The sequence below is a fragment of the Caloenas nicobarica genome, chromosome 2 (assembly GCF_036013445.1).
Source record: "Caloenas nicobarica isolate bCalNic1 chromosome 2, bCalNic1.hap1, whole genome shotgun sequence".
Lineage (NCBI taxonomy): Eukaryota > Metazoa > Chordata > Aves > Columbiformes > Columbidae > Caloenas > Caloenas nicobarica.
In genome coordinates, this window is record NC_088246.1 from 128555068 (window position 1) to 128582814 (window position 27747).

Below are 27747 nucleotides of genomic sequence, written 5' to 3' on the forward strand. Positions count from 1 at the left end.
ATTAACCAGAAAAGCCAGTAAAAGATTAATACTGCATCTAGAACAGTGAACATTAAGTTTTAACCTGGATCTGTATACCAAATAACTAATGCCATACTCATTCCATAATGCCATACTCATTCCAAGGCAAAAAGAGTTTTAGAGGGTGGGTTTGGGTTTTTTCTTCTCACTAGTACCTCTCAATAAAAAGAAAGCAAGCAGGTCAGGCCTTGCTCCAGCCAAAGTCCAAGCCACCATATCAATTTCAAAGAAGACACGTGTTAGCTTGAGAGTATCAGATTCCGGAGTTGTTTAATAAGGAATAACTACTTAATAGGCAACAAAAGCATAAGTTTACTCAGAGAAAAAGCTACATCTTGGTTCAAAAAACTAATTTCCTCCAAAAGACTGATTATGTGCCTCTGAAACAACTAAATGCTAACTGTGGTCCTGGTGTTGCCAATACAAACTCATGCAAGTAACTTTTCTTAAGGCACTAATTTTTCTCCTACATAAAAAATTTTAAAAAATTTAAATTTATAAGTGGTCACATTCATTTAACATCATTTCCAAACAAATAATATTCTACAAACATTATATTGTTTTCTCACTGAAGGCAGGCCTTTCAGCAACACAAATTAATTGTACTCATTAAAAAAAAACTAGCCATGAATATGCATTTTGCTTATGATAATTTCTGACATTTTCACATAGAAAAAATGCTGTTAATGTCTAAGTCACTGGTCCTTCCTTCAGGAAAGAGTGCTAATGTAAAAAGTACATGCCATGGATTAGTTTCCAGGCTATTTTTCTTGATTATCACACATCCAAAAGAGATCAACCGGGATACACAGCAGCTCAGCCAATAAACAATGCAGACAACTCAAAAAAAAAAAAAATCACTGATGAGTGTTACCAACTACTTTTCATAGTTGGCAAAGGAACTTATTCAAAACTTAAAAATCAGTTGTAAGTCAAAGTCTCTGACTTCCAGTTCTGTCCTGAACACCAGATCATTCCTACAACTCTCTCCATCCTGATCACCTTTTGCATTTTTCCTTTCAATCTCCTGAAAAAGCATGAAGACAAACTTTACTCCTGTCCCATCAGGCCACACTCATGTCCTCCCCAGGCCCTTTTCCCTCATTCCTCAGCCACAACTGAGGAGACAACTCAAGTTTTTACCTTCTCCATCATCTACAACAGCCAATCATGAAATCTAGGACCTCCCGGCATTTTCTAATGAAAAAAAGAAAAAAAAAGCTGTTTTAAAAGTTTTAAGAAGTTATGTAGAATTTGGGGGCCTAGCGAAGAAGTCAGTCAGGTGTCTGCTCTTTTCTCCTCCTCGCAGCTCTGAGATGAAAGCTTAACGAAGGCACCACAGACCTCCCTTGTCCATCTCCCTTTCTGCTCTGTGTCCTCGCCGGGAGGGGGCCGGGAGAGGCACCGCCACAGCTTCGCACCTCCCGTGTCCCGCTGAGCACTCCCCAAGCAAGCGGCGGAGCTGACAGGCCGGCTGCAACAAGGCCCCAGCACTCAGCTCCCCACTCTCTTGCTTGGCGGACGCACAATCCTCTAGCGACCGGCCGGTGTGAGCTCCTGGACGCGGTCAGGGAAGGCAGTAAAGACCTCGGCCGGCCCCGCCACGGCCCCCGCCTCACGGCCATCCCGCCCTTCCCCAGCGGCCGCCGTTCCCGCCCCCCCGCCGCGGCCCATTTCCCTTCCCGACCCCGTACCGTCGCACAAGAAGAACGCGGCCGGGCAGCTCAGCCCCGCGCCCCCATCGCCCGCGGGTGCGGCGCGGCTGCTGAGGGAGCAGAGAGGCCGGCGGCAGCGCCCGCCGCACACACACGCACACACACACAACCCGCCAGGGCCCGCTCTGACCCCGGCACCTCCCACCATCCCGCAACCCGATTGGCGCGGACCCGCCCGCGCCTCTCCGCCACTCACGGCGCGCTTTGCTCCTGACGAGGCACGATTGGCTGTCGGCGGCAGCGCCGCGCTGCACTTCGGGAGTTGCAGTTCAGACAGGGCCCCAGGACCCCACCAGGGAGGATGGGACTTGGGGAGAACGGCCCCTTAGTTCCATTTATTACTTTTTTTCTGCGGACAGTCACTACCAGAACTTGAATTTACTGCTCAAGTGCACACTGCACTGTGAAATAAAGTACATCCGATCGTGCATGGAGACACAGCACAGACCCTCATTTTGAAACCCACGAGATCCAGAAAGTTTATTTTAATGTTAGCAGATCTTAACACCCTTTGAAGGTTCGGGTTCCTTCCCCCTCTCAAGTTGCACAAGTTATTCGTTCTGACATCCCCCTTCAACGGTGATGAGCGGAGCAACTTTTGAAACATTTGAGTGGAGTTTCCAGTAAAGCTTTTAAAACGGGAAATCCCTCCTACACCAGCCTCGAACACGGACCCAGCCGGGGGAAACTTCTCCCGAGAAGGCCGGTACCCCTGCAGCCCGGCCCCGCCGGTCCCACACCAACCCCTCCCGCCTCGGACCCGCGGCGACTCGCTGCCCTTCCCCGCACGCTTTAACGGGACACAGCCGCCGCCCACACAGCCAGCGGCAGTGCCGCAGCCGCCGCCCGCACCCCACAGCCCTGTTAGTCACTGCGGGGGCTCCGCAGTAACGTCGCGAAACCCTCTCCCCGCCAGGCCCGGAGCTCTTCCGGCGCTGGCAACTGCCGCGCCCAGAGGGGGCCGATCACGTGACCCGGCGGTCGCCGTTGGGGGCGGTTTCAGCCGTGTCCTCCGGGCCCGGTGGCTGCCGGGTAGGTCGCCGCGCCGCAGCCCTGTGGAAGGGCACTCGAGGTCCCGCCTCCCGCAGGCGCGGTGGCTTATTGGTCGAGGTGGTGCCGGGGCCGCCGCGGATTGGCTGCTGGCGGGGTCGCGAGCCGAGGTGGAAGAAGCGGGTGAGCGAGCGCGGCCGCGGCGCACGGCGGGTGAGGCGCGGGCGGCGGGGCGGGTGGCGGCCGCTTCCCGGAGGCGGCCCGTAGGCTTCCCCTTCTTCTTGGGCAGCCCCTCTCGTCGCGCCCGGTCCCGAGTGAGGGGAGGCGCATGAGGGGCAGCGCGACCCGGGCCTGCAGGCTGCTGCGCGTAGCACGCCTCTCCCCGCCTGCCCCGCGGGCCGGCCCGGGCAGCGCTCCGCTCCTCCGGGCCAGCCGGGGCCTCAGCAGCACCGGGAGCGCTGTCTGTGAGGGAGGCTGCTGGCGGTGGGGGGTTGTCCTACTGTGAGGTGTGTCCTCGGGAGCTCCCGGGTCGGTGCTGAGGGGAGGCAGGGGCGCTGCTGGACTGGAAGCCGGGTACAGGCCGCTGAGGGCAGCGCCGATCCGGGGCAGGGCAGGTGCCGGGCAGGCAATGGCCTGGCGAAGGTGCCGTGTTTGCGCCGCCTGTCCGGAGGAGCAGAGCAGCGTGGAAACGGCTCGGGGTGTTGGGGTCGAAGAAGCCGTTTCTGCAGGCAAGCTGAGCAAACCGAAGCCTCTTACGTTGCTGTGATGGGAGGGACAGGTCGTGGGAAATCGTGTAAATAAAAGATAACCTGGAGAAGTTTCACGGAAGTTTGTTAAGGAGGTTTTTAAATACATAGGTAGTGTATAGAGGGAAAAGGAGCCTAGTCTTAAGGGGTCCGGTGCTTATTTTCCTTTTCTGTAAAGTTACGGTGCTTACTTTTTATACCTTTGGTGATACAGCTGCTGTGCTCAGGTTCTTCTGCAATTGTCATAAATAAATAACTTGCTAGATGCTTGGTTTTGTTTTGTTTAACAAGCTGTCGAAATTCCAAATACTGAGTGAGTAGAGTTTGAATGCTGGCATCAGCCGTAGTGCATTGATCTCTGATGGCGTCAGCAAGACGATATTTACATGCTGTTCTTAGACTTAGTCCTCTAGCTCTTGTGAAGACAAGACTTAAAGAGACTAAATGGAAAATAAATAATTCTATCTTCTGATACCCACTGCTTTTTATGTGGGTGATAAGGAAAAAAGAAGGGAACTGAGCTTTCTGCACATCAGCTCTAAAAGTTTCGGTGGACTGTCACTGAATCAAAATAATTTTCTTCACAAAGGTCACTGGCTGAAATCTGGTCGCTGTGTGTAGTAATTCAGTGTTGTTACAAAGAGAGATTTGGGGGGAAAAAAACAGAACATTTAAAATGCTTTTTCAGTCAAATACACCCTTTTGTTAATAACATTTGCATGCTCTTGTTTCTCAAAGATGTAGCATAAGGACTGGTATTCACAGCGATGTCTAGGGAGGTTTGTATGCCTGGCAGGGAAGTGTAGGTATATGGTTATGTCTGTGTAGTATAATACTGTATGGTTAGAGATGTTGAAGGATTTCATTTACATGGTATCATATTGCACAGTGTAGATATAAACTCTGCTCAGCAAAGGCTTTTGATTAAAGTAGTGTTGAAGCATGGATTTTTTTTGTTCTCCATCCTTAGTTGGCAAGATATGGTAACATGAGTAAGATGTGATGAATATGGTTTTGCACTTAGAGGTGTATATGACTGGGCTATATTTTTAAGAAAGCTTAAACAGTTTCTCTTGCAAGTATGTATTATTTTCAGTTCTTGCTTTAGATTTCATGCTGATGCTAGCTTAGATAAGCTTTATTACTTCTTTAGTATGTTTCCTTATGGATAGAATTTCATGAGATGAGCTTGGGTCATGTGTCAGTCTTAAAGACTGAAGATATGCATGCCCTACTTTCCTGCTAAAATAAGGAGGAACCTGCTCTTTTTATGTGTGATTTTTGGTGTAGTTGGTATTCCTTTGAAACCATGCTTCTTTGTAAATTTTGTACTTCTTTATGTTATACATACCCTTTCAGTTTAAAGACTAGATGTTTAATTTTTCAGATCTCATGCATTTGTTTATTCTTTGTTAAGGCTGATCTGCTGCATCAAGCCCATTAAGTCATTCTCTTTTATTTTTGTGTGGATCTTACATGGATGAAACTTTGTTTAGTAAGAAAACTACGAATGTCATATTTCTTTTTAAGAGTGAGAACTTGTAATTTGAAAGGGACTTGGACAGAAACAACATTGGAAAATACACATAGAAGAATTTCAATTTGAAAGCAATTGCATCTGATTTTTCTTTCTTTTCATCTTTCATGTGTATGACTCACTAGAAAGCCTGGCAAAGGGCTCCATTTCATGTTAACTGAGAGGTATGCCTTATGTGTACGGCCTCTAGAGCCTTTATATTTATTTCATGAATGGTTTGTAATGTATGAGTGGTATTATCTCTCATTTTTGTAGACCGATATTTGATATGACAATATTAAATGAAACCTGCAAAGATGGTTGGGAAAACTAGGGGCAAAAGAGAGTTCAAGGAGGCTAAAGAGAGAATCCCGATACTCACAAATGTAGATGATCTCATTTTTGAACCAGGGAATTCCTGTATATTTCCATGTCAGAAGGAAGGTTCTTCAGCATTGCTAATTTCTGTGTAAGTAGAGTTTTGTAAATGAAGAACCCATGAAATTCCAACCCCACAGTGAAATGCAATTCTTTGCTTTATTAGTCTTCAAACCTCTTTTGAGAATCTTGCCTATAACTTACTGCTTATTGTTGTAGTAGTTTTGCTTAAGCACAGCAGAAGGACCATGTTTTATAGGATATTACTATCACTCAGGGTGTTCTATTGTAGTAATCAAGTTGTGGAAGCTTTAGGGGAGCTAATCTACTATTATTTTTAGTTTAGCTAGCATAAAGAAGATGGAGGATAAATGAAGCAAGCATCAGTATTTCAGAAGAGGTATTATTCTAAGTTACTAAAGAAATAAACATTTAACTCCCGCTTCTGAAATTTGTGTGTATAGAGAGCATGAGAGAAAAATTTGCTGATATTTTCATTCTTACTCTCCAGCAGTTTCATTTGGAATGAACCTTTTCTGTTCTTGGCACATAAAATAGTTGTGAAATAACTGAGATTTATGGAGAAAGGTATAGAGCAATCTAGTCTGGAAGAAATGAGTATCACATTTGTCTGGGGATAATTCTGGAAAACAAATAGATCTCATAAAAATATCAAGCTGATATACTTAGAAACATTTCTCCTTTTAGATAACAAATTAGCTGGAGGTTGTTAAAACATGGTGGTTTTCCTTAGTGCCAGGAGCTAAGGAAACTAATCCAGCTGCACTCCTACAGATGGAATTCTGTCACTGTCTTCCACAAAAGCAGGTAGCTGGTCATTGACAAGAGCAAGGAGTCGATGACCCCAGTCTTAGGTACTTAAAGTATTTAGGCTGCAGAAGAAACAAGGATTTATAATGTGAACTATAAATAATCATCTTACTTAAGTAGTTATTTTGTAGAATGAATGGTTTTTGGTGTTCAGTCATCAAGGTCTTGGAACCTTGAATTATAAAAGGTCACCTAAATATTTTAGGGCAGGATAAGTATTTTGGGCCATTCCCAATGCTTTGTGCCATCGTGCTCCTTCTTTTATTCCTGGGTCTTCTGGATTTCATTGAACAAGTTTCTGAAAGTAATCACTAATATTTGAGAAATTGCTTTGTCTAATTTCTGAGCCATTCAAGGTGAATTTTGTTAGACACTGTTGTCCCCAATACTTAAACTTTTTGGAGTTTTCTGTAACCCATTCTAACATCTGTCTCTTTTCTACTGTCTTCAAATGGAAACACATAATATGCTGACTATCTTTGTCCCTCATTTTTTTCTTTCCTCTCCTGTTAGATCGTGGCTGTATTTCTCGTCTCCTGCTTACTCTGAATACACGTAGGATTTTTTTATGCCTGTATTAGCTGGAACCCATTTTGCACCTTAGCATTTTTTAACTTACTGCTTCATATTTGTACTACTTTGTCATTATAATATTATGCTACTTTTTTCTGCATCTGCTTTTGTGCCTTTAATAGGTTATCTTGCCAGGTTTTGTGTCATTCCTTTAGCTCTTTGCCTCTCAGTTTCTTGAGTTCATGAAAACTTTCTAGACCTGCCCTGATAATTCCTCAGAGGAAGTTCTAACACTGTTTTCACTAACACTCTCCTTTTACTTCTGTCCAAATTGTCTCTGTTACTAAAGACGCAGTCCTCCCAGTTGATCAGAAACAAAATAATACCTTTTCTTCATTTCCTGAAACAAAACATAACTCTTACTACATCTTGGGATTTTTAATGACCTGGCCATCTGTTAGAGCAACATATCACGATATAGTCATCCCTTTGTAGTCCTATCACTTGCCTTTTCCATCCAGCTCTGCCCTTGCAATTGCTCAGCAATACAGTCTCTACCTTTTTTTCCTCTTTTGTTTGAATGCCTGGACACAGCTTCCATTTTTCTTTTTGATTTCCACACTACATGTTCAACAAGCCTGAACTTTGGAATGAGGCAGAGTGCATCATATGTAACACATTGTTGGAACAGGTTTCCCCTTTTAAAGGAGCATTCCTGTCTCTTTTATGTCACTGCCTGTTTACAGTGCCAGATATTATGCCCAATCTAATACAGGGCATGTAGAAAGACTGGGATTCTTCCTGTTTTTAAAACACAGCAGGTGCAATGTGATCAAAGATCCAGACAGTCTGGTGACTTGTTTAAGGGAAAAGTAACAGATGCCTAAAGGAAGACTAGATCAAGTATATGGTAATGCTTCCCTAATAGACTTTTCCAGCTTTTCATAAACAAGTCCATGACTTACTTATTTATTATGTATGACTGTAGCTTATATGCATGGTTGTTTGGGAGGTAGCCCTATTCTTCCCTATTGTTTTTCTTAGAACTATTGCAGTTGCCATTCTAATCTGCTAGTGGTTGGTTTATCCTTTTTTTTTTTTTTTTTTTAAGATATAGATATATATCTTACATTTTCATTAGTCCTCCTTTACCTGATAGATTAGTCGTTTCTTCCTACTTTATTCAGAAACAAAATAAAATCCTGTTAGGAAATGGCTTTTCCTTTCTGTGGTGATGAGCAACTAATATCAACTTTTTTTTTTTTTAAACCTGTCTAAAAAAATATAACTGTCAAGTTGCACTGTTCCTGCCAAGTTTCCACAAGAAGCCAGTTATTACTAAGGATCTGTAAACTGTTGAAAAAAGCATTTGTAATGGAAACAGTGATGGTTTAACTGTAATGGTTTAACTGTAGTGCTTGTGGGCTCTTTGAAACAGCTTTTCCACCTCCTGACTTTCAAACTTCCCGAGTACCAGTTCCTTGCTGCTCCGTTGCTTTAGTCATCACTGTATATATACATAGTGGCTTCAGCAACACTGTTGTTCATGCTACAAATATGTTGTTCAGGGTGATTCAACAGAGTGTTGTTTCTAGCCTGATACACAAAACAAACATAAACTTACCTCTATGGCTTCCTTTTTGTATTGGGTGGTACACGCTTTTCAGTTATGACTGGTGTAGAAGGCGTTTAAAGAAAAACTGATATTTTCACTTGGGGAGCAATAAAAACATTGTGATTTAAGTGAACGGTAATGCATATAAATAGCCGCAATTTGAAATCTGTCCAACTTTATAAATTGCTTGAATATTTTCAAGTCCCTTGTCTACGCTATTTCCTGTAATTTTTTTTCATTAGCGATTTTTCCGTGTTTCATTTCTGTCCTCAGTTGTGGGAAAAAGGAGAAAACAACAAAGCTGTCAGAGAATGTGAATGAAGAGAGGTGATTAGCTTTCTGTAGTTTGTTCCTGCAGAGAAATGAGTTTTAGATAGGAGTATGGCCCTTTAGTCTTAGTGCTAGTCCCCAGCTGCAGACATTCTATAGTGTTTGGTGCTCCTTTGGAGTTGTTGAACACCATCATCTGCCTAAGCTCAAGTGTGCAATCATATCCCAGGCTTTTGAATCATTAACTTTGCAAGAGCTTTGATTTCTTAAAAATGACACTCCTAAAAATCTCTGTCATCGGTGTGAAGTGAATCTTTTATGAATGCCCGTGCTTTGCAGTACTAGGAACTGTTGTCACCTAACATGCCTTGTTTTCAGTCATTGTTACTAAAGCTTGGGTTTTTATAGGAATACATGTAACAGTTTACTCCTGTGTATGTTCCACAACATGCATGTAAAGTTTTTATCTTTCTCATTTCAGAAGTACTATGGAACCTCCGCAGCCCTGTAGGTTTGGAAGGCTTAAATCCAAGTTTGGAAAGGCTTTTTCCATTCCAAATGATTTGCTGGCTTAAGCGCTTAATTAGGATGGCTTTTGAACAAGTTGGATTAAACATGGAATCAGTAAGTGTTTCAAACTTCTTTCATGTTTTCAGAAAATCAAGTATAGAAAACTCTTCATGTATTTTAGTTTGTGCTTATCTTTTTCTTTTGCTTATCTTTCTTCATCTTATTCCAGCAGAACACTTTAAGTATACTCAATACTTGTATGATTTTGCATTGCTGAAAAAGTATGAAGTTTACTAGTTGGACACTGAACTATTGACTAGTATATGTGTTAAAAATACCATTCAGTTCTTTCTAGCTCTAATAACAAACTGTTTACATTGTAAACACTGCTTTTCATGCTGGACTTCTATGTGTCTTTTGAAGTTGCAGGAATAATCTTCTTTCTTTGCTCTTATCTTGGAGATGTGAAAAGCCCCATGAAACTGAGATGATGATAATTGTACTATATTTACCTCTCCTGAAAGTGTTGCAGTACCTGAGAGCAACACAGCTGTCTTCTTTATTGGGGAAATGGATGAATGTGCATGCAGAGCTCTCCTCTTGGAGGAAAGTGTATGTAGAGCTTTCTTTGGGCGCTTAGCAGAGAGAGAGAGAGAACTATTACACATCAGCTGCTTTGTCACTGGGACTTTTAGGAGGGTATTTTGAGTACAGTTATTAACCTCAATCTCTGTAAGATGTCAAAATATTTTGTTCTAACAATGGGGAAATCCTTAACGATGATGTGCAGCACTTAGAAGGGCAGTTCTTACGCTGGATTTTGTGGTAAAACCTTTCATCAGTCTTGGGGAATTTATGGAGACCAAAATGTTTATGCATTGTAAATTAAAATTACCAATAAGAATCTGCATTTTAGGATTTTATTCGAACTTGGATCTGAGATTTCATGCAGTTTAACTTTGAAAATTCAAAGTATGAGAATGTGCTGGACTACCATGAGTGCTACTGTGGTCATTGTCAGCAACATCTGTCAGCCTAAATGTGGGAGGAGACAAGTTTTTAATCCATTTCCCCCATCCTCTACTTCTATGAAGCTTGTGATAATGCAATTACATTTCCAAATGTCAGCTGCTCTGGACAACAGCAAAATACTGATGCAATAAGAGGGTATGACTAATTAATATTTTGCAGACTTGCTCTGCCAGTGCTTCAAGTCAACAAGAAGTTGTGTGAACTTGGGTAGAGCAATCCTGAGACTTAGTAGCTCAGCTGAGTAGTGTGCTGAGTTTATTTGCATACCTCATGGCACAGTTTGCATGCAGATTTCTGAAAATATTGTCCAAGCATATATCGAATTACCAAAACTAAGTCATTAAAAGTTTTGGTGCACCAAACCAGTGTTGTTGAACAACCCCAAGGGCATTTGGGCACCAAATATTTTTGAGGATCTGGGTGCTAGTCAACATCTTGTCTGTGGTCTGTGCAATCACTAAACAAGTTTTGCCACTTGTTTAAAATGCACTGTGCTTGTGTTGGTAATGCAGCATGTAGTCTAGCCTCTTTTGCTGTTGTGGAAGTACTTCTGTAATTGATTAAGCCTTCCCTTGACTAGTAGTATTTTTTTCCAATGCAACATTGAGGCTATCACCAGCACTTCTGCTTCTAATGTCAGAATCTGTTTTAAATAGTGAGGCTGTATTACTGTGATGCTGTCGGTGACTTTTTCTTGAAGGCTCTTCATCTACCTGCTATTTACTCAGATATACAGAAAAACAGTAATGTGATAGTCACAAATGTGTGGTCTTTATTTGAGGCATCCAAAACGCCGGATCAGTAGAGTACTCTGCACTGAACAAATCTGTGTTCAAACTTAGCAGCTAATTAAGCAAGAGAATATCTATGTCATAGAATGGAAAAAATGGATCTGAGTGGATTAATGGCAAAGTTGCAGCTCTGATGTGAAGATCTAGCATAGCATATGTGCAGTGCACTTCTATTTTGTAGAAACATGTACACACCAGTAAAGCTAGAGGAGGGAAAGATACTTGTTTAGAAATAGGCAAAATGTTTGTGTGGAGTTTCTGAGATAATGTAATCTAGGGATAAATGCCATGGAGCATAAATTTTTCTTTTTAATAGAACATGCGAGTAGTGATCTTTGCCTATTACATCAAAATATTATACAGCTGTGTGTTGTGAGACTCCCCCAGCTGCCCTACTGATCACATAGACAATACTGCCATCCCAGATGAGGGCTGTTTCAGTATTAATAGCCTGGATTTTATGTAAGTTTTCTTTATTGGGCAACCTCCTAACAGGATGTTGAGTTTGCTTGAAGCTATAAGCCTTTAAAAACAGAGAGCTGAGTAGTAAATTCATTTCTACAGCCATAAGTAAACAGCGGCCAAGTATTTTAAATTATCATACAGTGGTCTAATTGTTGCATTGTTTTTGTTGCGTTCCCCTGTGCTGAAGTCTTTCCTACTTTTTTTCTGGTTTTTGTTTGTTTGTGTTTGGTTTTTGTTTGTTTGTTTTTTCTTCTGTTCTGACTCATTTTGTAGTATTCTCCTGGGATTAAAGTCTCTTTTCATACAACTATGGAAAATTGTAGAGCAAATATTCCCATCATTAAGTACAACAAAAGAAAGCAAATTCATTCCCTGTTGAAACATCATAGGAGAAATCTGAACTGTAGTAGAAACAGTTCCAATGAAGTCAGGTGTGGTGAGGTGCTGAATGCAATTTTCTCTAGGTGAATGTATATTTTTGGGGGCAAAATTTCATTCTTATCTTTTTCCTGTGCTGTTGAATTTCACAGTTTCATTTTCATGCTTATGCTGGCTGATAGTTATTTTTATTAAGACTGGCAGACACTATTCCAGTATTATAAGAAAAAAAAAAGAAATTAGTTTAAAAAAAAAGTATTTTGGGAAACGTGGAATTACATAACTTTGCATTTTTCATGATTGAGTGGCTTTTCTTGAAACCGCTTAAAAAGAGGTGTCTGACCCCATGCAGGATCTTTATTGTCTTGAAAATGGATGAATTATGCTTTTGAAGATGCTTCTAACTCTTGAATCTTTCTGTGTTACCCAATGTATTGCTTTGAATTTGAACTTAATGCAAAGGCTGTCTTAAACTTAAACAGCCCTAGCTATATTGTAATGACAAAACCAGATTTTGTGCCAATTTGGGTATAGCATGTTCACTGATAAAAATTTCAGTGTGTATAGATTATATTCAATTCTAGCATGAAAGGAATAACTTTTGATACATTTAGTACAAGTGTAGTATCGAAAGATAAAGGAAATCTATTCTAATATGATAGAAAAATCAATTATTTAACAGTTGGCTTCTTTTTCCTTCTCATCTAGGTGCTTTGGTCAAGCAAGCCTTATGGTTCATCTCGAAGTATTGTAAGAAAAATTGGCACTAACCTCTCTCTTATACAGTGTCCAAGAGTTCAGTTTCAGGTATGTGTTCTCAACAGTTTAGAATACACCCTCCACTATACTGATGAGGAAGGGATTTGCTCTTACATCAAAAGATTTAAAGCAAATAAACAATTCGTTTAAATAAATGACTAGCGGATTTGTAAAAGTAGGATATGATAAACTGGGCACATAGGAGAATTAGTTTACTTCAGTTCTTCCCACATCCAGTTCAGATTTTTTCCAAATAGGGATTCTTCAGTTTCTGTACTGGCTAAAACCTGAATCTATGTTGCTGTAACACACATAATGAAACTTGAAACTTTTTTTTTTTTCCCTAGGGAAATTGCAACTCTAAAATGAGGCAATACGGTATTAAAAAGGTATTATTGGAAAAAAATATATATTCATAAAAGACAAAAGTGTTTGAAGCAGTTCTATAAACAGTACTTACAAGCCAGGCCTAAGAGACATGTAAAGATGAGCAGTGTTACTGAGAAATATTTGGGAAAATAAACAGAAAGTAAAAAATTAGTAACAAGATAACAAGAGTACCCTGTTTGCTTTTGTTTTAAATACAAGGCTAGCACTGTATAGGTGAAAGGGTAACATCAAATCTGTGCAGCTTTCTGACTTGTTTGCTTTTAACTTCAACCGCATATATGGGAGGGTAAAGAGCGAGGGCAAAAGCTTAAGGAGGAGAAAACCCTTGCTTTTTATAACAAGTCTTTCAGGAACAGATGGGAAAATGGAAGCTGTTACACATATTCTCTTCAACTCCATGTGTGTTGAGGGTAGGGGGTGGATATAGGATTGGAGAAATTTAGTGTTTGAAACTCAAGCTGAGAGGAATATTTCTTGGGCCAAGCAAGGGAGGGGAACATAAAGATGAAAGGTGGGAATCATCACTTACAGTAAGACAAGGTAATTTCCACACAGCTAAATTTTTCACTGTTTAAATTGATTTCTTTATTCTGTATAAAATCTATGATCAATATTTAGACTTGAAATTATAGCAGCAAAATCAGAGAGTTCGGATTACCATAGAATCCTTTTTGGTGTCATAGTAAAAGCCATGCTAACATTTTGCCCCTCTCAAATAATTGCATTGAGAAACTAGGGGGTCAGTCATCTCCCTCTGTTAGTGGCTTGGCAAAACTTAAAAAATAAATATATGCGTTGTGGGGATGGGGATTTGTGCAGGTGAGAAGGACAACAAAACCACATGGTGGATTTGAACTCTTGGATATATAATTAATAGTATTTATGCCAGCAATAAGGATCTGTGTGCCTCAGATTTGAAAGGAAGTGAAGTCCTATAATGTGGCTGATTTTCTGTACAGTAAAGGCCATACAAGGGAAGATGATGCTCATTTGCAGACAGCCAAATGCTGTCTTCTCTTAATGTGGTACAGAAAAAAAGACATTACTGGTTTATATACTTGAAAAGAGCTATAAGGTACATCTAGGGAATCTGTTCCTGAATATTTTTAGTGTTGAAATAAAAATGTGTATGTTTTTGTCAGAATTCTGTGTTAGAATAAATAAAATATTTGCCTTTTTTTCCTCTTAAAGGGACATTCAGTCAGCTTTCTTAGATTTTATGCACACTAAGTATAAACATTCATCTTCTATTAGATGAAAGGAGAGGATCCTAAAAGTAGAAGTACCACTGTCAGAGTTGATTGAAATAGAAATATGAATTTCAAACTTTGAGCCTTGAAACACATTAACATTTATATGGTTTATGCAGGCTTTAAACTATTTTAATATATAAACTACTGAAGATGTAGAAGTGTGATGCTAACATCTGGTTTTTATGTCTTTATCTCAGTGTTAAGATTCTGTAGTGAAGTTCAATACTGGTCTTGATCGTTTTTATGCTGTTGCAACTGACGCTTTCCTATAGCTGTCTCTTCCTCTTTCTTTCTTGCCAGCTTTAGCTATATTATGAAAGGACCATGCACTGAACCTTGCTGTAAGTCACTTTATTTAAAAAACAAAGCAAACCTTGTTTGCCTCATCTGAGGGTGCATGTATATCATCAGTGTTTCTAACTTTATCTTAGAGCAACAAAACATTCCACATGTTTTAATTTTCCTTAGGCTAGATGGATAAGAGATTTTGAAATAATGTCTTTGTTATGTTCATTCTTGCTTCTCTTCCAGCATGCTTTTGTTCAGTTAGTTTCAAAATGAGTAGCCTAACATTTTGATTTTTGAGGTCTACTGACTGTTGTAGTATCCATCTCTACAGATCTTGCCATAGTCAACATTTAAATTAATTGCTATATGCTGCTTATGTACTCAGGAGCGGCAGAGTTTACCTTATATACTCTATATGGCATGAACAAGTGAAAATGGTTCATATGGTTCTTTTGTATGTTATGGTTTTTAGGTTTTTCTGTAGTCTTTTGGAGAAAATAAAGTTAAACTTACCAATGTAGCCTAGGTAGATTCAACCAAAGCTACAGTACTGTCTCTCAAGAGAGTATAGTTCAGCCACAGCATCTCTGTTCCAGTCCTATGCGTCTGTTTGTCTGATGGAAATCTGATAACTCACTGGAAGTCTTCAAAGGAATTGGTGTACACGTAACAAACATCAGAGTTTACCAGGCTAATTTGAAAAATCAGAGCAAGTTTGTCTTACTTGAAGTAGTAGTTCCAAATGTTTAGTATCTAACTGTATTAGTAATTTGAAATTAGAGGTTTTTTCCTGTCCTTAAATGTATAAAGATATTTGTTCTACTTTCCACTTCCTGGAGAAAAACAAAAAGTAGTGATCCTGCTTTGTTATACACAAGCAGTGTTTCCGTAGTGTAGTGGTTATCACGTTCGCCTAACACGCGAAAGGTCCCCGGTTCGAAACCGGGCGGAAACACTGGCAGCGCTGCCTGTTTTGTAGTTGTGTTTGATGATTCTTATGGGTTCCTTCCAACTCAAGAAATGTTACAATTCTATGACATCAAAACAGTACCGGGTGTGTAGGCTTGTCTTCAGAAATTTGCGGAGTAATGGGTGTGAAGCCCACAGGTGTATGTGCACACTACAATAGGCAAAAAAGCCTGGGAAGTAAGAAGCAGAGGGTGCAACTACATAGTTTCCAGAGGAAAAATAAAGCAGGCTACTTTCACTGTTTTATTCAGTTCCTGCCATTTAGTAGAATTAAGCCTCTGTTTTCAGCTCTCTGTTCTCCAGTTCAGGTGTTGGCAGCACAGTTGTCCAGGTTTTCTTCAGCTGAGATTGGCTGGAGGAACAGGATAGTCACACAGTTGGTTAAGTGTCATTCTACAGACAGGCAAAGGTTTTAAGAGATGAATATTGGCTTTTAATCCTTAAAATAAAGTCAAAATCTCGCATTAACTTGAAATTTGAAATCCTCTGCTGTGGAAGGCCTTGTTTTTAGGGATGGAGAAAAGAAACATCTGTATATGGGGTAACAAGCAGATTCTGTTTACATAGAAATATGAATTTAAAAAGTAAGAAGAAACTTGCATCACAGTATAACAGAAGGTTTGCTACTAAATGTTGGATTAGAAGTTATTTATCTCACAGTGCAGGAAACCTGGCAGTGGTAAATGCATTCTTTACTGTTGATTTATAAAATTATTTTTGATGCAAGTACATATAGTGCCTCTATTTAAATGCGCTTTCAATCTTTTCATGGTAATAGTTCCTCGTGTGGCCATTGGCATCAGGAAAATCTGTATCACCTGCAAGAATTGGCTAATGTAGTAAGGATTTTTAAAATGACCATTAACATTAATACAGATGCTGCGGTCATGAAAATTTCTTTTTATTTTAAAAAAGAAAAAAGCCAAGGAAGCCTCAAACTATGAAAATCCTAACATGCAATATAGTATTCCCTAGACTGTTTTAAAGAGAGGCAGACTGTGATGGTATTAGGCACAACTGTTAATGTGATAAACATATTACCATCTGTGCTGATGCTACCTGGAAAAAACCCTGTTGTTTCCAAATGATCTGATGGTGCCAATACACACTCCTGGGAGCCGTGATAAAGGCTCACATACAAGTTGTGAGAGTGTGAGGTGAAGATGGCTAATCTCGATTTCCAAAGCTGTTTGTAACAACTCCTGGGGAAAAAAAAAACACAAACAAAAAAACAACCACCCCAAACCCAGAATTTCTATCTTCCTGGGACTTGTGTATCAAAGGCTACAAGTAAAATATCTGTGGATGTTCTTCAGTAGTAGTTTCACCTCATCCAGACTGCAAGTCCCACTGTGATAAGTCTGCTACAAATTCACATTAATGCAAACATTTTATAGTTGCTGCTACATAATAGTTTCCTCTTACAGAGGTGAGTTGCCTTGAAAATTGTCCTAAGTGCTGACAGGCTGGACCAGTTGTCTTCATAGACTCTTACCTACTGCCATCATTTTTGCCAGTATTACCAGCTGCTTGGCCACTACCTGCAGCAGGCAGCACTTAAACAGCTGCAACAACTCATGAAATTTGGCCCATGGATTGCACGTAAGACAAGCAAAAGAGGTGGGATAGTTGCATTGGAAATAAGTAACTCAAGACTGACTAGAAGAATTACGGAAAGATGTTTCAGTAGTTTTACCTACTGAGATACTGAGCACAGGCTGCTCCAGTGACTGAGAACACATGCCCCTGTCTAACCCAGGGAAGCAGCCAGTATTTCGAAGTTGATTTGAAACCATTTTGTGTACTTGTGGCTATAGAGCATGTATTGATGGTCCAAACAATTTTTCAGATTCAGGTCACTTAACTGTTAGTCTGAGGACAGTTCCAGTCTCTGGAGCCTTGCTCACTTTGGCTTCAAACAGCTATAAAGCTAATGGCAGAACCATGCTGGGAAATGGTCACTTTGTTTGGCGTGCTGTAAATGAGATTGTTACCAAATAGTGTATTATTCTGTTACAATTGCACGCTGCCTCTCACTCAAAGTCTTTGTGATTGCTGAGCTAGTAGAAATGGCGCGCTTTTTTTTTAACTACTGGTCATGAATATAACTTTAAAACATTATTTGACTTAATATAGCAAACTACTTGAGAATGTTGATGTTTGTTTGTCTTTAAGGTAACAATTTGCATTGGATTTTTAGTGTTCAGTAGTGTCATGTGATAGTATATGTAGCTAGCTGTGATCCTTAAAAAAGAAATAGTTTCTGTAAGGTGTTCAACAGACTAGATTGAATCGTTGTTTGAAGGCAGTGCAAAGGTTCTGGACCAAGCCCAGGACAGAAATAAGTGTGCTAAGTCTATAGATGTGTTTCGTGCATGTATGTGTTAATAGTTATGTGTAGCCTTATAAAAATATTAGGTAAAATAACTGTGACATGGGCTGGGAATACTGACTCTAAAACCTTCAATCTTGTCTTTAAAATTCAGCTTACTTCTCGTGCCACAGAAGGAAACCATCCTAATCAACTTAGAGAAGATGCAGTGGCCTCCTTTGCAGATGTGGGATGGGTTGCTCAAGAAGAAGGTGAAGGCTCTACAAGGCTCAGGTATGCTCCTCAAATTTTCTCTTTGAACTTCTGAACTGAGAGGAAGAAACCAGCATCTCTCTAATGAGAATCTCCTGTGCGTTGCAATTAACGGAGAGCACTCGAATGCTGGGAGAAGAGACAGGGAAAGAGTGACAGAATAGGTAAGGTCTGGGAGAGAAGTAGTAGAGCTTAGACTAACAGGACTATGAAAGAAAGAGTGGTTTGATAACATATAGGCTTTATACAAGGAAGACTTTATTTACTTACTTATTGCAAAAAATTGCATGTGACGGCTTCAGGCAACCTTGTCCCCACAAAAACGTCTGCTGTGGTACGGCACAATTGTTTACACTGATTCTTTTCCACTTCTCCTGAGGTTTTCATTAACATGGGCCAGCGTACTGTACAGCTTCCTAATTAATAGCAGTGGTCATTCTGACAGTCCAATAATTGGCACAGTGTTATTTACCTTTCTGGTTAAGGCTCTGCAGTCTGCAAAAGACAATTAAAAATATGGTTTATATTTCATCTTTAATCTTAAAAATGAAAACTGGCAGGGAAGCACATGAGCACCTGTGGCCGAATGATGGGATAGGTGCTGCTGTGTTGGACCAAGAGAACTACACAGAGCTATAACTGCATGAGACAGGTTGGCTGAAGTGATGAAGGTCTCTGTTCAGCCTACCCAAATTACTGCTCAGACTAGCCAGAAACAAGGGTACAGTTCTGTAGAGCAGAGGAAGTTTTTCTTCTAAACAAATTAACCTTCCAGAGAAAGGCACAGATTGTTGGCTTCAGAGATTACTGGAGAATACCATTCTTAATTTCAAAGCACAAAATAGGTTAGTAATGACATAGATGCTCTCCAACATGACTTGCCCCAGTGAAGCTTTGCATAACAAACATCCTGGCACTGCCACGTTAATTTCATAAACACGAAGCTTGTTTGGGAAACACTATTTGTAAGGTGTATTTTATATGAAGGAAATTAACTGGCCAGTATTACTTTTGCTTGCGCAGAGCCGTTTTGATTAAGGATTGAACTGTAAAGCTGTTATGTTTAATGGAGACAACAAGGAGAATATCTTTCTGTTGTTTCAAAGAACCTGTTACGAAAGATGTAGGACTTGCACGTTTGCTGAGATGTCAGCACATGAAGGGGGAAGGGGGACAGATGGGTGTGGGATGGGGCTAAAATAATCCTGCAGATACGTAGTGACCTTAAGGCAAACGGCTTATAATGGAGCATGGTAAGTGAATTACTTAGCAAATAAGAGTATTCCAACATGCACTGTTTATTACATCTTTGCACAGTGTTATATAGTTGAGCTAGCATGCATTAGGTGTTTTCCAGGCATTTGGAATTCTCTGTTTTGACAAGATCACATAGGTGTTACTGTTAAATATATATTCACTGTATAATTCAGTAAACAGTCTTGCAGACATAATTTTTTCTGCGAATGCATTTTTATAGAGGAAGCAACTAAACAATAATTTTTCGCCTAGTCCTAGTCAAAGCACTAGTGACAATTCAGGCATAATATTTTTCCACAGTGTTAGATTCCAATCAAGACATTTGCTTAAAACACCATTACTGCTCTGAGCTGAAACTACCCTTTGTTTAGTTATTCTGCTCCATTGAAGAGTTTCTAGAAGGCAGGTTTTAAAGAGCAAAGTGACCACTGGCTCCTTACACCTTATGTACTTGGGGAGAGCAAGTAGGTGGCTGCTATAGGAAGCATCCAGTTCTCAGCTTTAGCTCTCTGTTCCAAATTTCTGCAAGTTGTGTTGATGTTTTCTGCCAGTGTCATGGAAGACTCACATGTTTGTCTAATCCTGGATTGAGGTGGTCAGAGCATGAAGCTTGTTCTAGACTTAAATCTTGGCTCTTGCTTTAAGTCTAGCACAACTGCAGATACAACATGATGCATGTCCATAGTATCTTAACCTGTGTATTAGTCTGGAGTCACTATACACATTTTGAAAAGTCCTATCACTAGCCACTGTTCTTTGAATAAATAATGGAATCCCAAAGTTTTGGGATAGAAGTTAAAGAGGATTGAGTTTTTTGCAGTTATAATGTTTATGATAATCTATTGTTATTAATCCTTAACAATTCTACTTGAGATAAACTCTAAAAATGTTGGTGTCTTCAGTGAATATAACCTTTTTAAAATGCTTATTGGACTGCAGAAGCTCTGTAATGCCTCAGTGTTTAACTTTGCTTGAGCTTTGGTGGGTAATAAAGGAAAGCAACAGTGTCATTTTCCTCCTCTTGTGTGAAAGAGGTGGGAAGCTTATGGACTTTTTAAAACTGTATGAAGTTTTCTTCTCTGTAGTTTTATTTATTGTGTTAGACAGCTAGGTATAAGACCCTTTCCCATTTACTGATAAGCAGCCTCTGCACCACTAAGCTGTTTCACATACTGGATATTCCCAACACTGCTAAAATAGAGGACTGTCTCTTCAGAACTACAGAAATACAGAAAGTACAAAAACGTGCTGTGGAACTAAGAAACTCTTCCTCCTTCTTCAAAGGCATCAACTATAAGTGACTATTTGCAGCCCAGGGGGGAAAAAACCCCCACAAACTTACTTCCAACAAAAAATACAATAGGTATGAGGCAAAGAAAAAAATACATTTGGAGTGAGAGGGAATGTATTCCTTTTTTTCTCCTGAAATCAAGGATTCCAGAAAAAGCTGGCTAGGGGAAGAGAAGAAATACAGCTCATGATGCAAACAGAAAGGAGGTGGAGCTCTTGTTTCATTTAAGCTATATAATGTCTTGGTGGAAGTGATTTGTGTAAAGCCAATTTTAAAGTCGGGCCTTCAACTGGTACTCCTGGTTGGTTTGTAAGGGCGCATTAGTATTTATTTGTAACAAAGCCTTTAAAAAAGGAACTTTGTGATATTTTGTTGCAGGTCAGAAGTTTGGTCAAAACCAGCCCAGTCTGTTTCAGGTGAACTACATCATTCTGGAAAGTCCCCATGCAGACAGACATCCTTACAAAACCTGGAAGAAGAACCAGTGTCCAGGAGCACAGTGACTGCAAATGAAGAAGCTCTGCAGAAGATCAGCGCCCTAGAAAATGAACTAGCCACCTTAAGAGCACAAATAGCCAAAATTGTAATCTTGCAAGAACAACAGAACCTGACAATAGGTATTAAATTTGCTCTACTCTTAGCATAAATTAGTTAATGGATTTGTGCCTTTTATAATTAATAACCTGCTTGTTTATTTTTTGTGAGATACTGCAACACTAGACACCTCTTTGCATTGTTTTGGTAGACAGACATAGCATAACAACCAAGCAATACAGAACAGGTCTTGAAGACAAGAGACCTGCCAGATTTTCTGTATTTCCTAGTATTCCAAAAGTCTTAATGGTTGTGTGAAAGTCTGCCAGAATTTTGAATCTGTGGATGTGTAAAGAAGATTTAAATGTCTTTCAGAGCAAAGCTTGTGATAAACATGATGGATTAAGCTAAACTTTAAAAATGTAACTTAATTGCTAACACTTAAATCTTCCCATCCAGTAATGAAATAAGCTCTCTGATATAATGAAGTAATCATACAAGGTGCTAGTTACACTTTTGGAGTATGTAATATACATCTCAAGTTTATGAAACAAATAACAGAAAAGGAGATTGTTTACTGGAATCCTCTCTGGGATCAGACACGTTGTCTAGATGGAACCGAAAGTGGTGCACTGTTTCTAGTAGTAAACAGCATAATTCTTCCTTTTCCTGAGTTTCTTCCTCCTCTTTCCCTCACCTCCAACTGCCTTCCAGTTCTAAGTACCATTGCCAGAGATTAGGAGGAGGTGGCCCTTACCGACTGGAGATGCCAGCCGTTTGGTTTTCACTCTTTCCAAAGGTCACTTAGCAAGTACAGTTTTGCCTACGTTTATGTATAAAATCACATTCTGCTGCTTCAGATGCCCTTTTTTATTTTTTGTCTGTGAACTGATAGCAATTACTTTATTTTTCCTTAACTATTCATCTGTAAGACTATTAAGTAGTTTTAACAATCCCATGGTTTTACTCTTGAACTGTAATTTTTGTGGGGATTTTGTGAAATAACTAGTTACTTATTTTTCCTAGCTTTTTTTACCTCTGTTTCTTAAGAAAATTAAATTTCTACTTGATTTTATCATCTTTACCTCCCTCTTCTGGTAGAATCTGGTAATGACACTGTGTGTGTGCATACATTTATGTATGTAGAGTGGACTCCTCTGTATTATCTATATACATATCTTTACACACTATATACTCCAAGCCTCAAAACTCTGGTTTCATCTGGTTTTGCTGATTTCTTTAAAGGTGCATTTGAACAGAGGTTTCTTCATTTATTTGTCAAGTTATTACTGCTATTATATGTATAACATCAATTTTTACCTAAACAGCACAGGGAACTTGAAATCAAGATTATCTGGAGAATACTCTCTCTTCAAGTAGATGATTAGCTGGCCTAAAAAAACCTTAGCTTGAGCTCTATAATTTATATTTTAAAATCTTATATAGTAATTCCTTTATTTCTAATGATCGTTAGGAAGAAACTGCTCACATGGCAGATTGTATATGACTTCCAGCTCAGTACCTGCCTCTCAGAAGAAAATGAATTGCTGATAACTTTAAAATCAGAACATAACTAAAAGACATTGTGACGTCCATCCCATTGCAGTGAAGATGTGAAGGCACCTAGAATTTGAACTGGAAATACAAAGAACGGTTCTCACTCTTTGAGAAGGGTGTTTTTAGGTGGCTTTTCAGTTAAGTCTATTTACATGTTTTAGGAATGAAGAAGTTATGCGATAATCTAAAGGTGGCAGAGGGGAGGCAATTGAAGCTGTTGAAGTCATATTCTTACCTGAGCATCTGTGAGATATAAAGGGGATTTACAGGTAAACTGACCTGTAATACATCCTTTATTTGTAGGTGGGTCAAGTCCGGTTGCTTCAGCTGCTGTCCCTGTTGCTCCTCCACCACCGCTGCCGCCTCCTCCTCCGCCACCGCTCCCTCCCCCAGGTCTACAACCGAGTAAGTCTGCTGTTGAGCTCATTAAAGAAAGGAAAAACAAAAAAATGAACTCTGGACAGAATCTGACAGAAAATGGGCCAAAGAAGCCTGAAATACCAAACATGCTAGAAATCCTCAAAGACATGAACAGCGTGAAACTACGTTCAGTGAAAAGGTAACAAATATAAATAAATATCAATGTGTTAACATTTGCATTAATTGTTTCTATGACTTAGAACTATTTCAAGGTGAGACAGGTGCTGATGTAACATCTGGCAAACAGAATTAAAAGCATTCACCAATTCTAAAGGTTTGTTTTGGCCTATGTTAATGCTGCTTATTTTCTTTTCTAGATCTTCAGAAGGTACAAAATGTAAAGCGGCTGACCCTGCAGATCCTGCAGCATTAATAGCAGAAGCGCTCAAAAAGAAGTTTGCATATCGATACCGAAGCGATAGCCAAAGTGAAACGGAAAAAGTGATTCCAAAGACTGAAACAAAGACTGAGGTAGTGCTGGTGAGTATTGTGATTCTGAACAGGTTTGGACTAAATCGTAGTTGTCATGAAAGCCAACGTATGTCTTTATGCCAACATAACACAAATACCTATGAGTTAGCATCCCTGTCCACAGAACCCTATGAAGTATGGCTGATATGCCAAGTTTTGTGGCAATCGTGTGTTTTTAGTATCAGCTCTTAAGATTGTGAACTCTTTTGGCCCCAGGCTTAGAAAGCCCTCTTAGAGTTTTCTTTTTTTTTTAAAACAAAAATAGTTTCTGTTGCCACGAGCATGTGATATTCTGAGAACTCAATTGTAAGGGCTCATACCGGAATCAAATCTGAACCAAGTTTACCTGCTGTTGCCAACCTTAACCATTCCCATAGCGCATGTGACACTTTGAAGCAAGATCCTGAACCACGTCAGCCATTCTGAGGACTGTAGAAAGCAAATTGTTCAGAATTATATTTAAAATCCACATCTTGGTATAAGTTAATGGCTTCTAGTTTATTTCACATTGATTTGAAATTGAACTAAGGGGATTTTCAGCTGTGAATATTCAAGATGCAAGTTTCTAGCAATACGCAAAAACCAGGCTAGTATAGGTCAGCTTTGTTAGTAAGCAATCCTTGAAGGCTAGTGCTGTAGAACCAAAGAAGAGTAAAGAGTTATTTTTTTCCTTTGTGCTTTTGGAAAAATATGCATAAAACTCTAAAAGAGCTGGCTGCACTTTGAGGAAAAAGAAAGATTCCCAAGCCGCAAATCTCAGGACTTCTGAGTACTTAGGTTATTCATGTTACTTACTTGCCTTCTGGCTTAGGCCTTTAAGGTATATTCCTGTAACGTTCAGGCTGTTCCTCAGGACTAAAAGCTTATAAATAATCCCCAAGCATCAATCGCTGCTTGTCCAACGTCTCTGGGGCTTTAAGGCAAAGGACGTGAGTTGGCAATATTGTATTCACCCATGGGCTTTTCATGACTTCACAATTTTGAAATTTACAGTCTACCTTTTAAATTAAGGATCATTGAGTCCTCGAGAACTAAGAAAATTGAAGGGCTTAAGTTGTTAAATGATATAATGTTGATCTATAATGAGCTAATAAGCATCTGTCACCAGTTACTTACCAATATGTAACTTCTTTGCTACATCAATCCTTGTACGATACCCTTGTAGGATACAGCTTTTAAAAGGACTTGCACAAAAACGCAGGAGAGAGTAAGAACAGAAATTCTGTTGAACTGCCACTAGAGCGACTGGTTGTCAGCTTCTAAAGACAATCGTGTGTCTGCTTCTCGTGCTGGGGTAGAGGAACCATCTGTGGTCAGAGCTGCCCCAGCCGATGGTTACCTGCCTCCTCGAGGCGATTTCAGCTCACTGCGGACACAAGTTTCCCTTCTCTTTGTGGCTACGAAGTGGGTGAAATCCACAGGCAAAGGAGGAGTTTGATAAAGGAAACTATCTCTGCCCGAGTTCTAGATTTACTTACAACTTGGATGGATAATAGTTCAGCTAGGTTTCTGGTGAAAGCAATCTGAATGTGTTTCTGGTTTCCTTCTCAGTTTGGACCACACATGCTGAAGTCTACTGGAAAAATGAAGACTTTAATTGAAAAATCTTAATGTATTAAGATGACTACGTGAAAGACTGAGCTGTTTTGTCTGAAATCTTTTATGTTGCAAGTAGCACTAGTGCTGAGTGGTCTCTTACAGCACAGCAAAAAAAACTAATGCGAGATGTAGAATTGAGGCACTAAACATTTGTATCTGATTTATCAAGGGGAATAGATTTGACCATTATACTCAGGTATTAATTTTGTATTGAAACCTGGCTTTCTACTCAAACTTACGTGGTGGTTTTAGGTTATTAACACTAAGTTATATATACAACATTATTTGTGTATAACTGACCACCTTAAAAAATTGTGTACATGTTAATAATGATAGTGATACACCCTTAAGTTACTATCAGTTATTTGAGCTCTAACTGTAACTTGCACTACAATGTTTAGTTTGATACTGAATTTTTCATGTTTAAGTATTTCTTTTAAACTTAATTTTAGCAGGTTTTTAGCCCAAAGAAAACCTGAATGCGTTCTGCTTCCTACTGAAAGGAAGTGAAAACTTAAATCTGCTGCAGAGGTCACCTGGTATGAGACATTTTAAGTAGCAGCACATTTTTGTGCAGAGTGGTAGTTGGGGTTTTTTTGTTTAAATGAGCTTGCAAGGGTAAGAGCAAAACGTACTTGTGATCTTGGCCAACGTAAAGAGTGCATGACGAGTAAATCACGCTGTGGGAGTCTCTGTGAATAGGTAGTCCAATGGATTTGAACTAACTAGCAGATAGCAGCGAAATAAAATAATTTATGTCAGAGTATGTGTTAACTTTAATTGGTGTAAAGAAAGAAAAAAAAAATAAAAGTAGAGTACCATGGGGTGCAAGTTGCCAAAAGTCTATTGCTCACCTCAGCTGTGCCAAGAGATGCTCATGGGCACCTTTTTACCCCAAGATGGGTTTTTGGCAGCAGGGGACTGCACAAGCCCTCCTGGTCCTGTTCGTAGGGAAGAGACAGTAGAAGCTGTTGCACATCACCCACTTTCCAGGGGCAGCTGTTTCTGGTGCCAGACCTGTACAGAGAGAGGTAGATTATCAGCCAACCACCTGGGCTGACCTCCCCAGCCACAGAGGTAGGAAGGGCTCAAGATACAAGTAAAATTCATTTTGAAAAAAGCGGTTTAGGAACCAGAGAGCTACAGCTCTACCGCACACTTAAGTGAAGCCAAGGTTTGCTCTGGCTGTAGAGGAGCATGGAAGCAGCTGCGTCTGGGTGTTCAGCATTTGGGGTTGATCTGGCTGCTGGAGCAAGTACAAGTGCCTCTTAGAGCTTTTGTTTTCTAGGAAAAGGAAAAAAAAGCAGCACAAATAAAGACAGCTGAATGTCTCTGAGGAGGTCACTGAAGATGGCTGAAGCTTTGCTGCTTATAACTGGAATGTAGATTGTACAATCAAGGAGGATGTTTCCTGGTTTGAACCTTGAAATGGTGTTAATATGTACACAATATCATTTCCTTCCAAAACGCTCAGCCTTCAGTCTTACTGATAGGCCATTAAATCTTTTGTGTTCTTTTAAATGCCTTTAAAACACCTTTTTAAAAGTTAATTTTGGTTTCAAGTTTTGTATTTAATGCTCTATTGCCACTATATAAAATTAAAAGCAGTTAAAATAAGGATTGTGTGTGTGATTTGTGGTACTCTACAAACAATAACAGCCATATAAAGTAGTTGACATTTATCTTATAGTGACTATAAATCAATATCACCATAACTTACTTGCCTCTCCTCCAGGACTGGAATGCTCACTTCTGCTGTGCAGCAGGAACAACACTAGAATTAGTCACAGAACAGCACAGCACTGTCAATTCAGTTAGATTAAAAAAAAATATTATCAGGAACCAGTGTGATGCGTAGGTGTCACCACAAACTGAGCAGGAAAGTTTCCCCATCCCCTCGTACAGGGGGGTTCCCCTGACAGTCCCTTGGTGTGGCACAACCAGCCCCCTCCCAAAGGGCCACAGCTGCAGAACAGCTGGCCCAGAAGCCCTCCACTGAAATCCTCACCTTCTCTCAGAGACAAAACCTGTGCTGATAGTGTTTCAACTTACTTCATTTGAACTCTGACATTTGTAATAATTAACTGGACTGAGTTACATTAACTGTAAAATTCAGGACTTCACTTGATGTATTAAACTAGGCTAAAACATGGGGAAAAAAGAAAAAAAAAAAAAAGAAAAAACAACAACTGAACATTTAGTTTGAACTGCTGCTGGGAGGTGCAGGTATCTAGCACCCCTGAAATAGGACAACATGTGACAAGCCTTATTGGTCATGTAAAATTAAGAGAAATGTCACCTGCACAAGAAAAAAGTCACAAAGCTGCTGTCAAATAATTTATTTCCTACTTTTCTGTACCTTAATTTGTATCTTCCTACTTGAAATCGTCTACATGTATACCACCACTGCCCACAGAAAAACACCCCAAGCAGGAGTTGCTCAAACTAGGGCTCTTCACGTATGTGGACACAGACCTTAGATGTAACCAAAGGCCGGCGTGTATCTGTTGGTGTTAGGGGAGAGCACGGCCCGCTGGGAGCAGGTCTGTACAGGGTTCTAACATTTGTGGTGGGGACGTGGCCTCTGTCCCAGACGCATTTCTG

General features: G+C 39.9%; 2 protein-coding genes and 1 non-coding gene across 7 annotated transcripts in view; 2 read left to right on the forward strand and 1 right to left on the reverse strand.

Moving 5' to 3' along the window:
- The window catches only part of ARMC1 (armadillo repeat containing 1), a 32383-nt gene extending 30490 nt beyond the window's left edge, over window positions 1-1893 (reverse strand). Inside the window, exon 1 of the mRNA XM_065628436.1 lies at window positions 1716-1893. The gene's annotated coding sequence lies outside the window, so the exon portion shown is untranslated. The remainder of the gene's footprint in view (window positions 1-1715) is intronic.
- Window positions 1894-2883: 990 nt separating this feature from the next.
- On the forward strand, window positions 2884-26746 carry MTFR1 (mitochondrial fission regulator 1). 5 transcript variants are annotated; one of them, XM_065628637.1, is made up of 8 exons: window positions 2884-2909; window positions 9077-9219; window positions 12480-12578; window positions 17917-18035; window positions 20941-21179; window positions 22957-23212; window positions 23391-23553; window positions 25096-26746. In XM_065628637.1, the coding sequence occupies exons 2-8, from the start codon at window positions 9154-9156 to the stop codon at window positions 25153-25155; spliced, it is 1002 nt and encodes a 333-aa protein (XP_065484709.1). In that variant the 5' UTR covers window positions 2884-2909; window positions 9077-9153; the 3' UTR covers window positions 25156-26746. The 5 variants fall into 5 exon arrangements, with proteins under 5 accessions (XP_065484709.1, XP_065484708.1, XP_065484710.1 ...); XM_065628636.1 differs by having other exon boundaries at window positions 2908-2939; XM_065628638.1 differs by lacking the exon at window positions 2884-2909 and adding an exon at window positions 3106-3232.
- Window positions 15344-15416, forward strand: TRNAV-AAC (transfer RNA valine (anticodon AAC)). Its single transcript has one exon. It is a non-coding gene; the product is annotated as a tRNA-Val (tRNA).
- Window positions 26747-27747: the final 1001 nt, after the last annotated feature.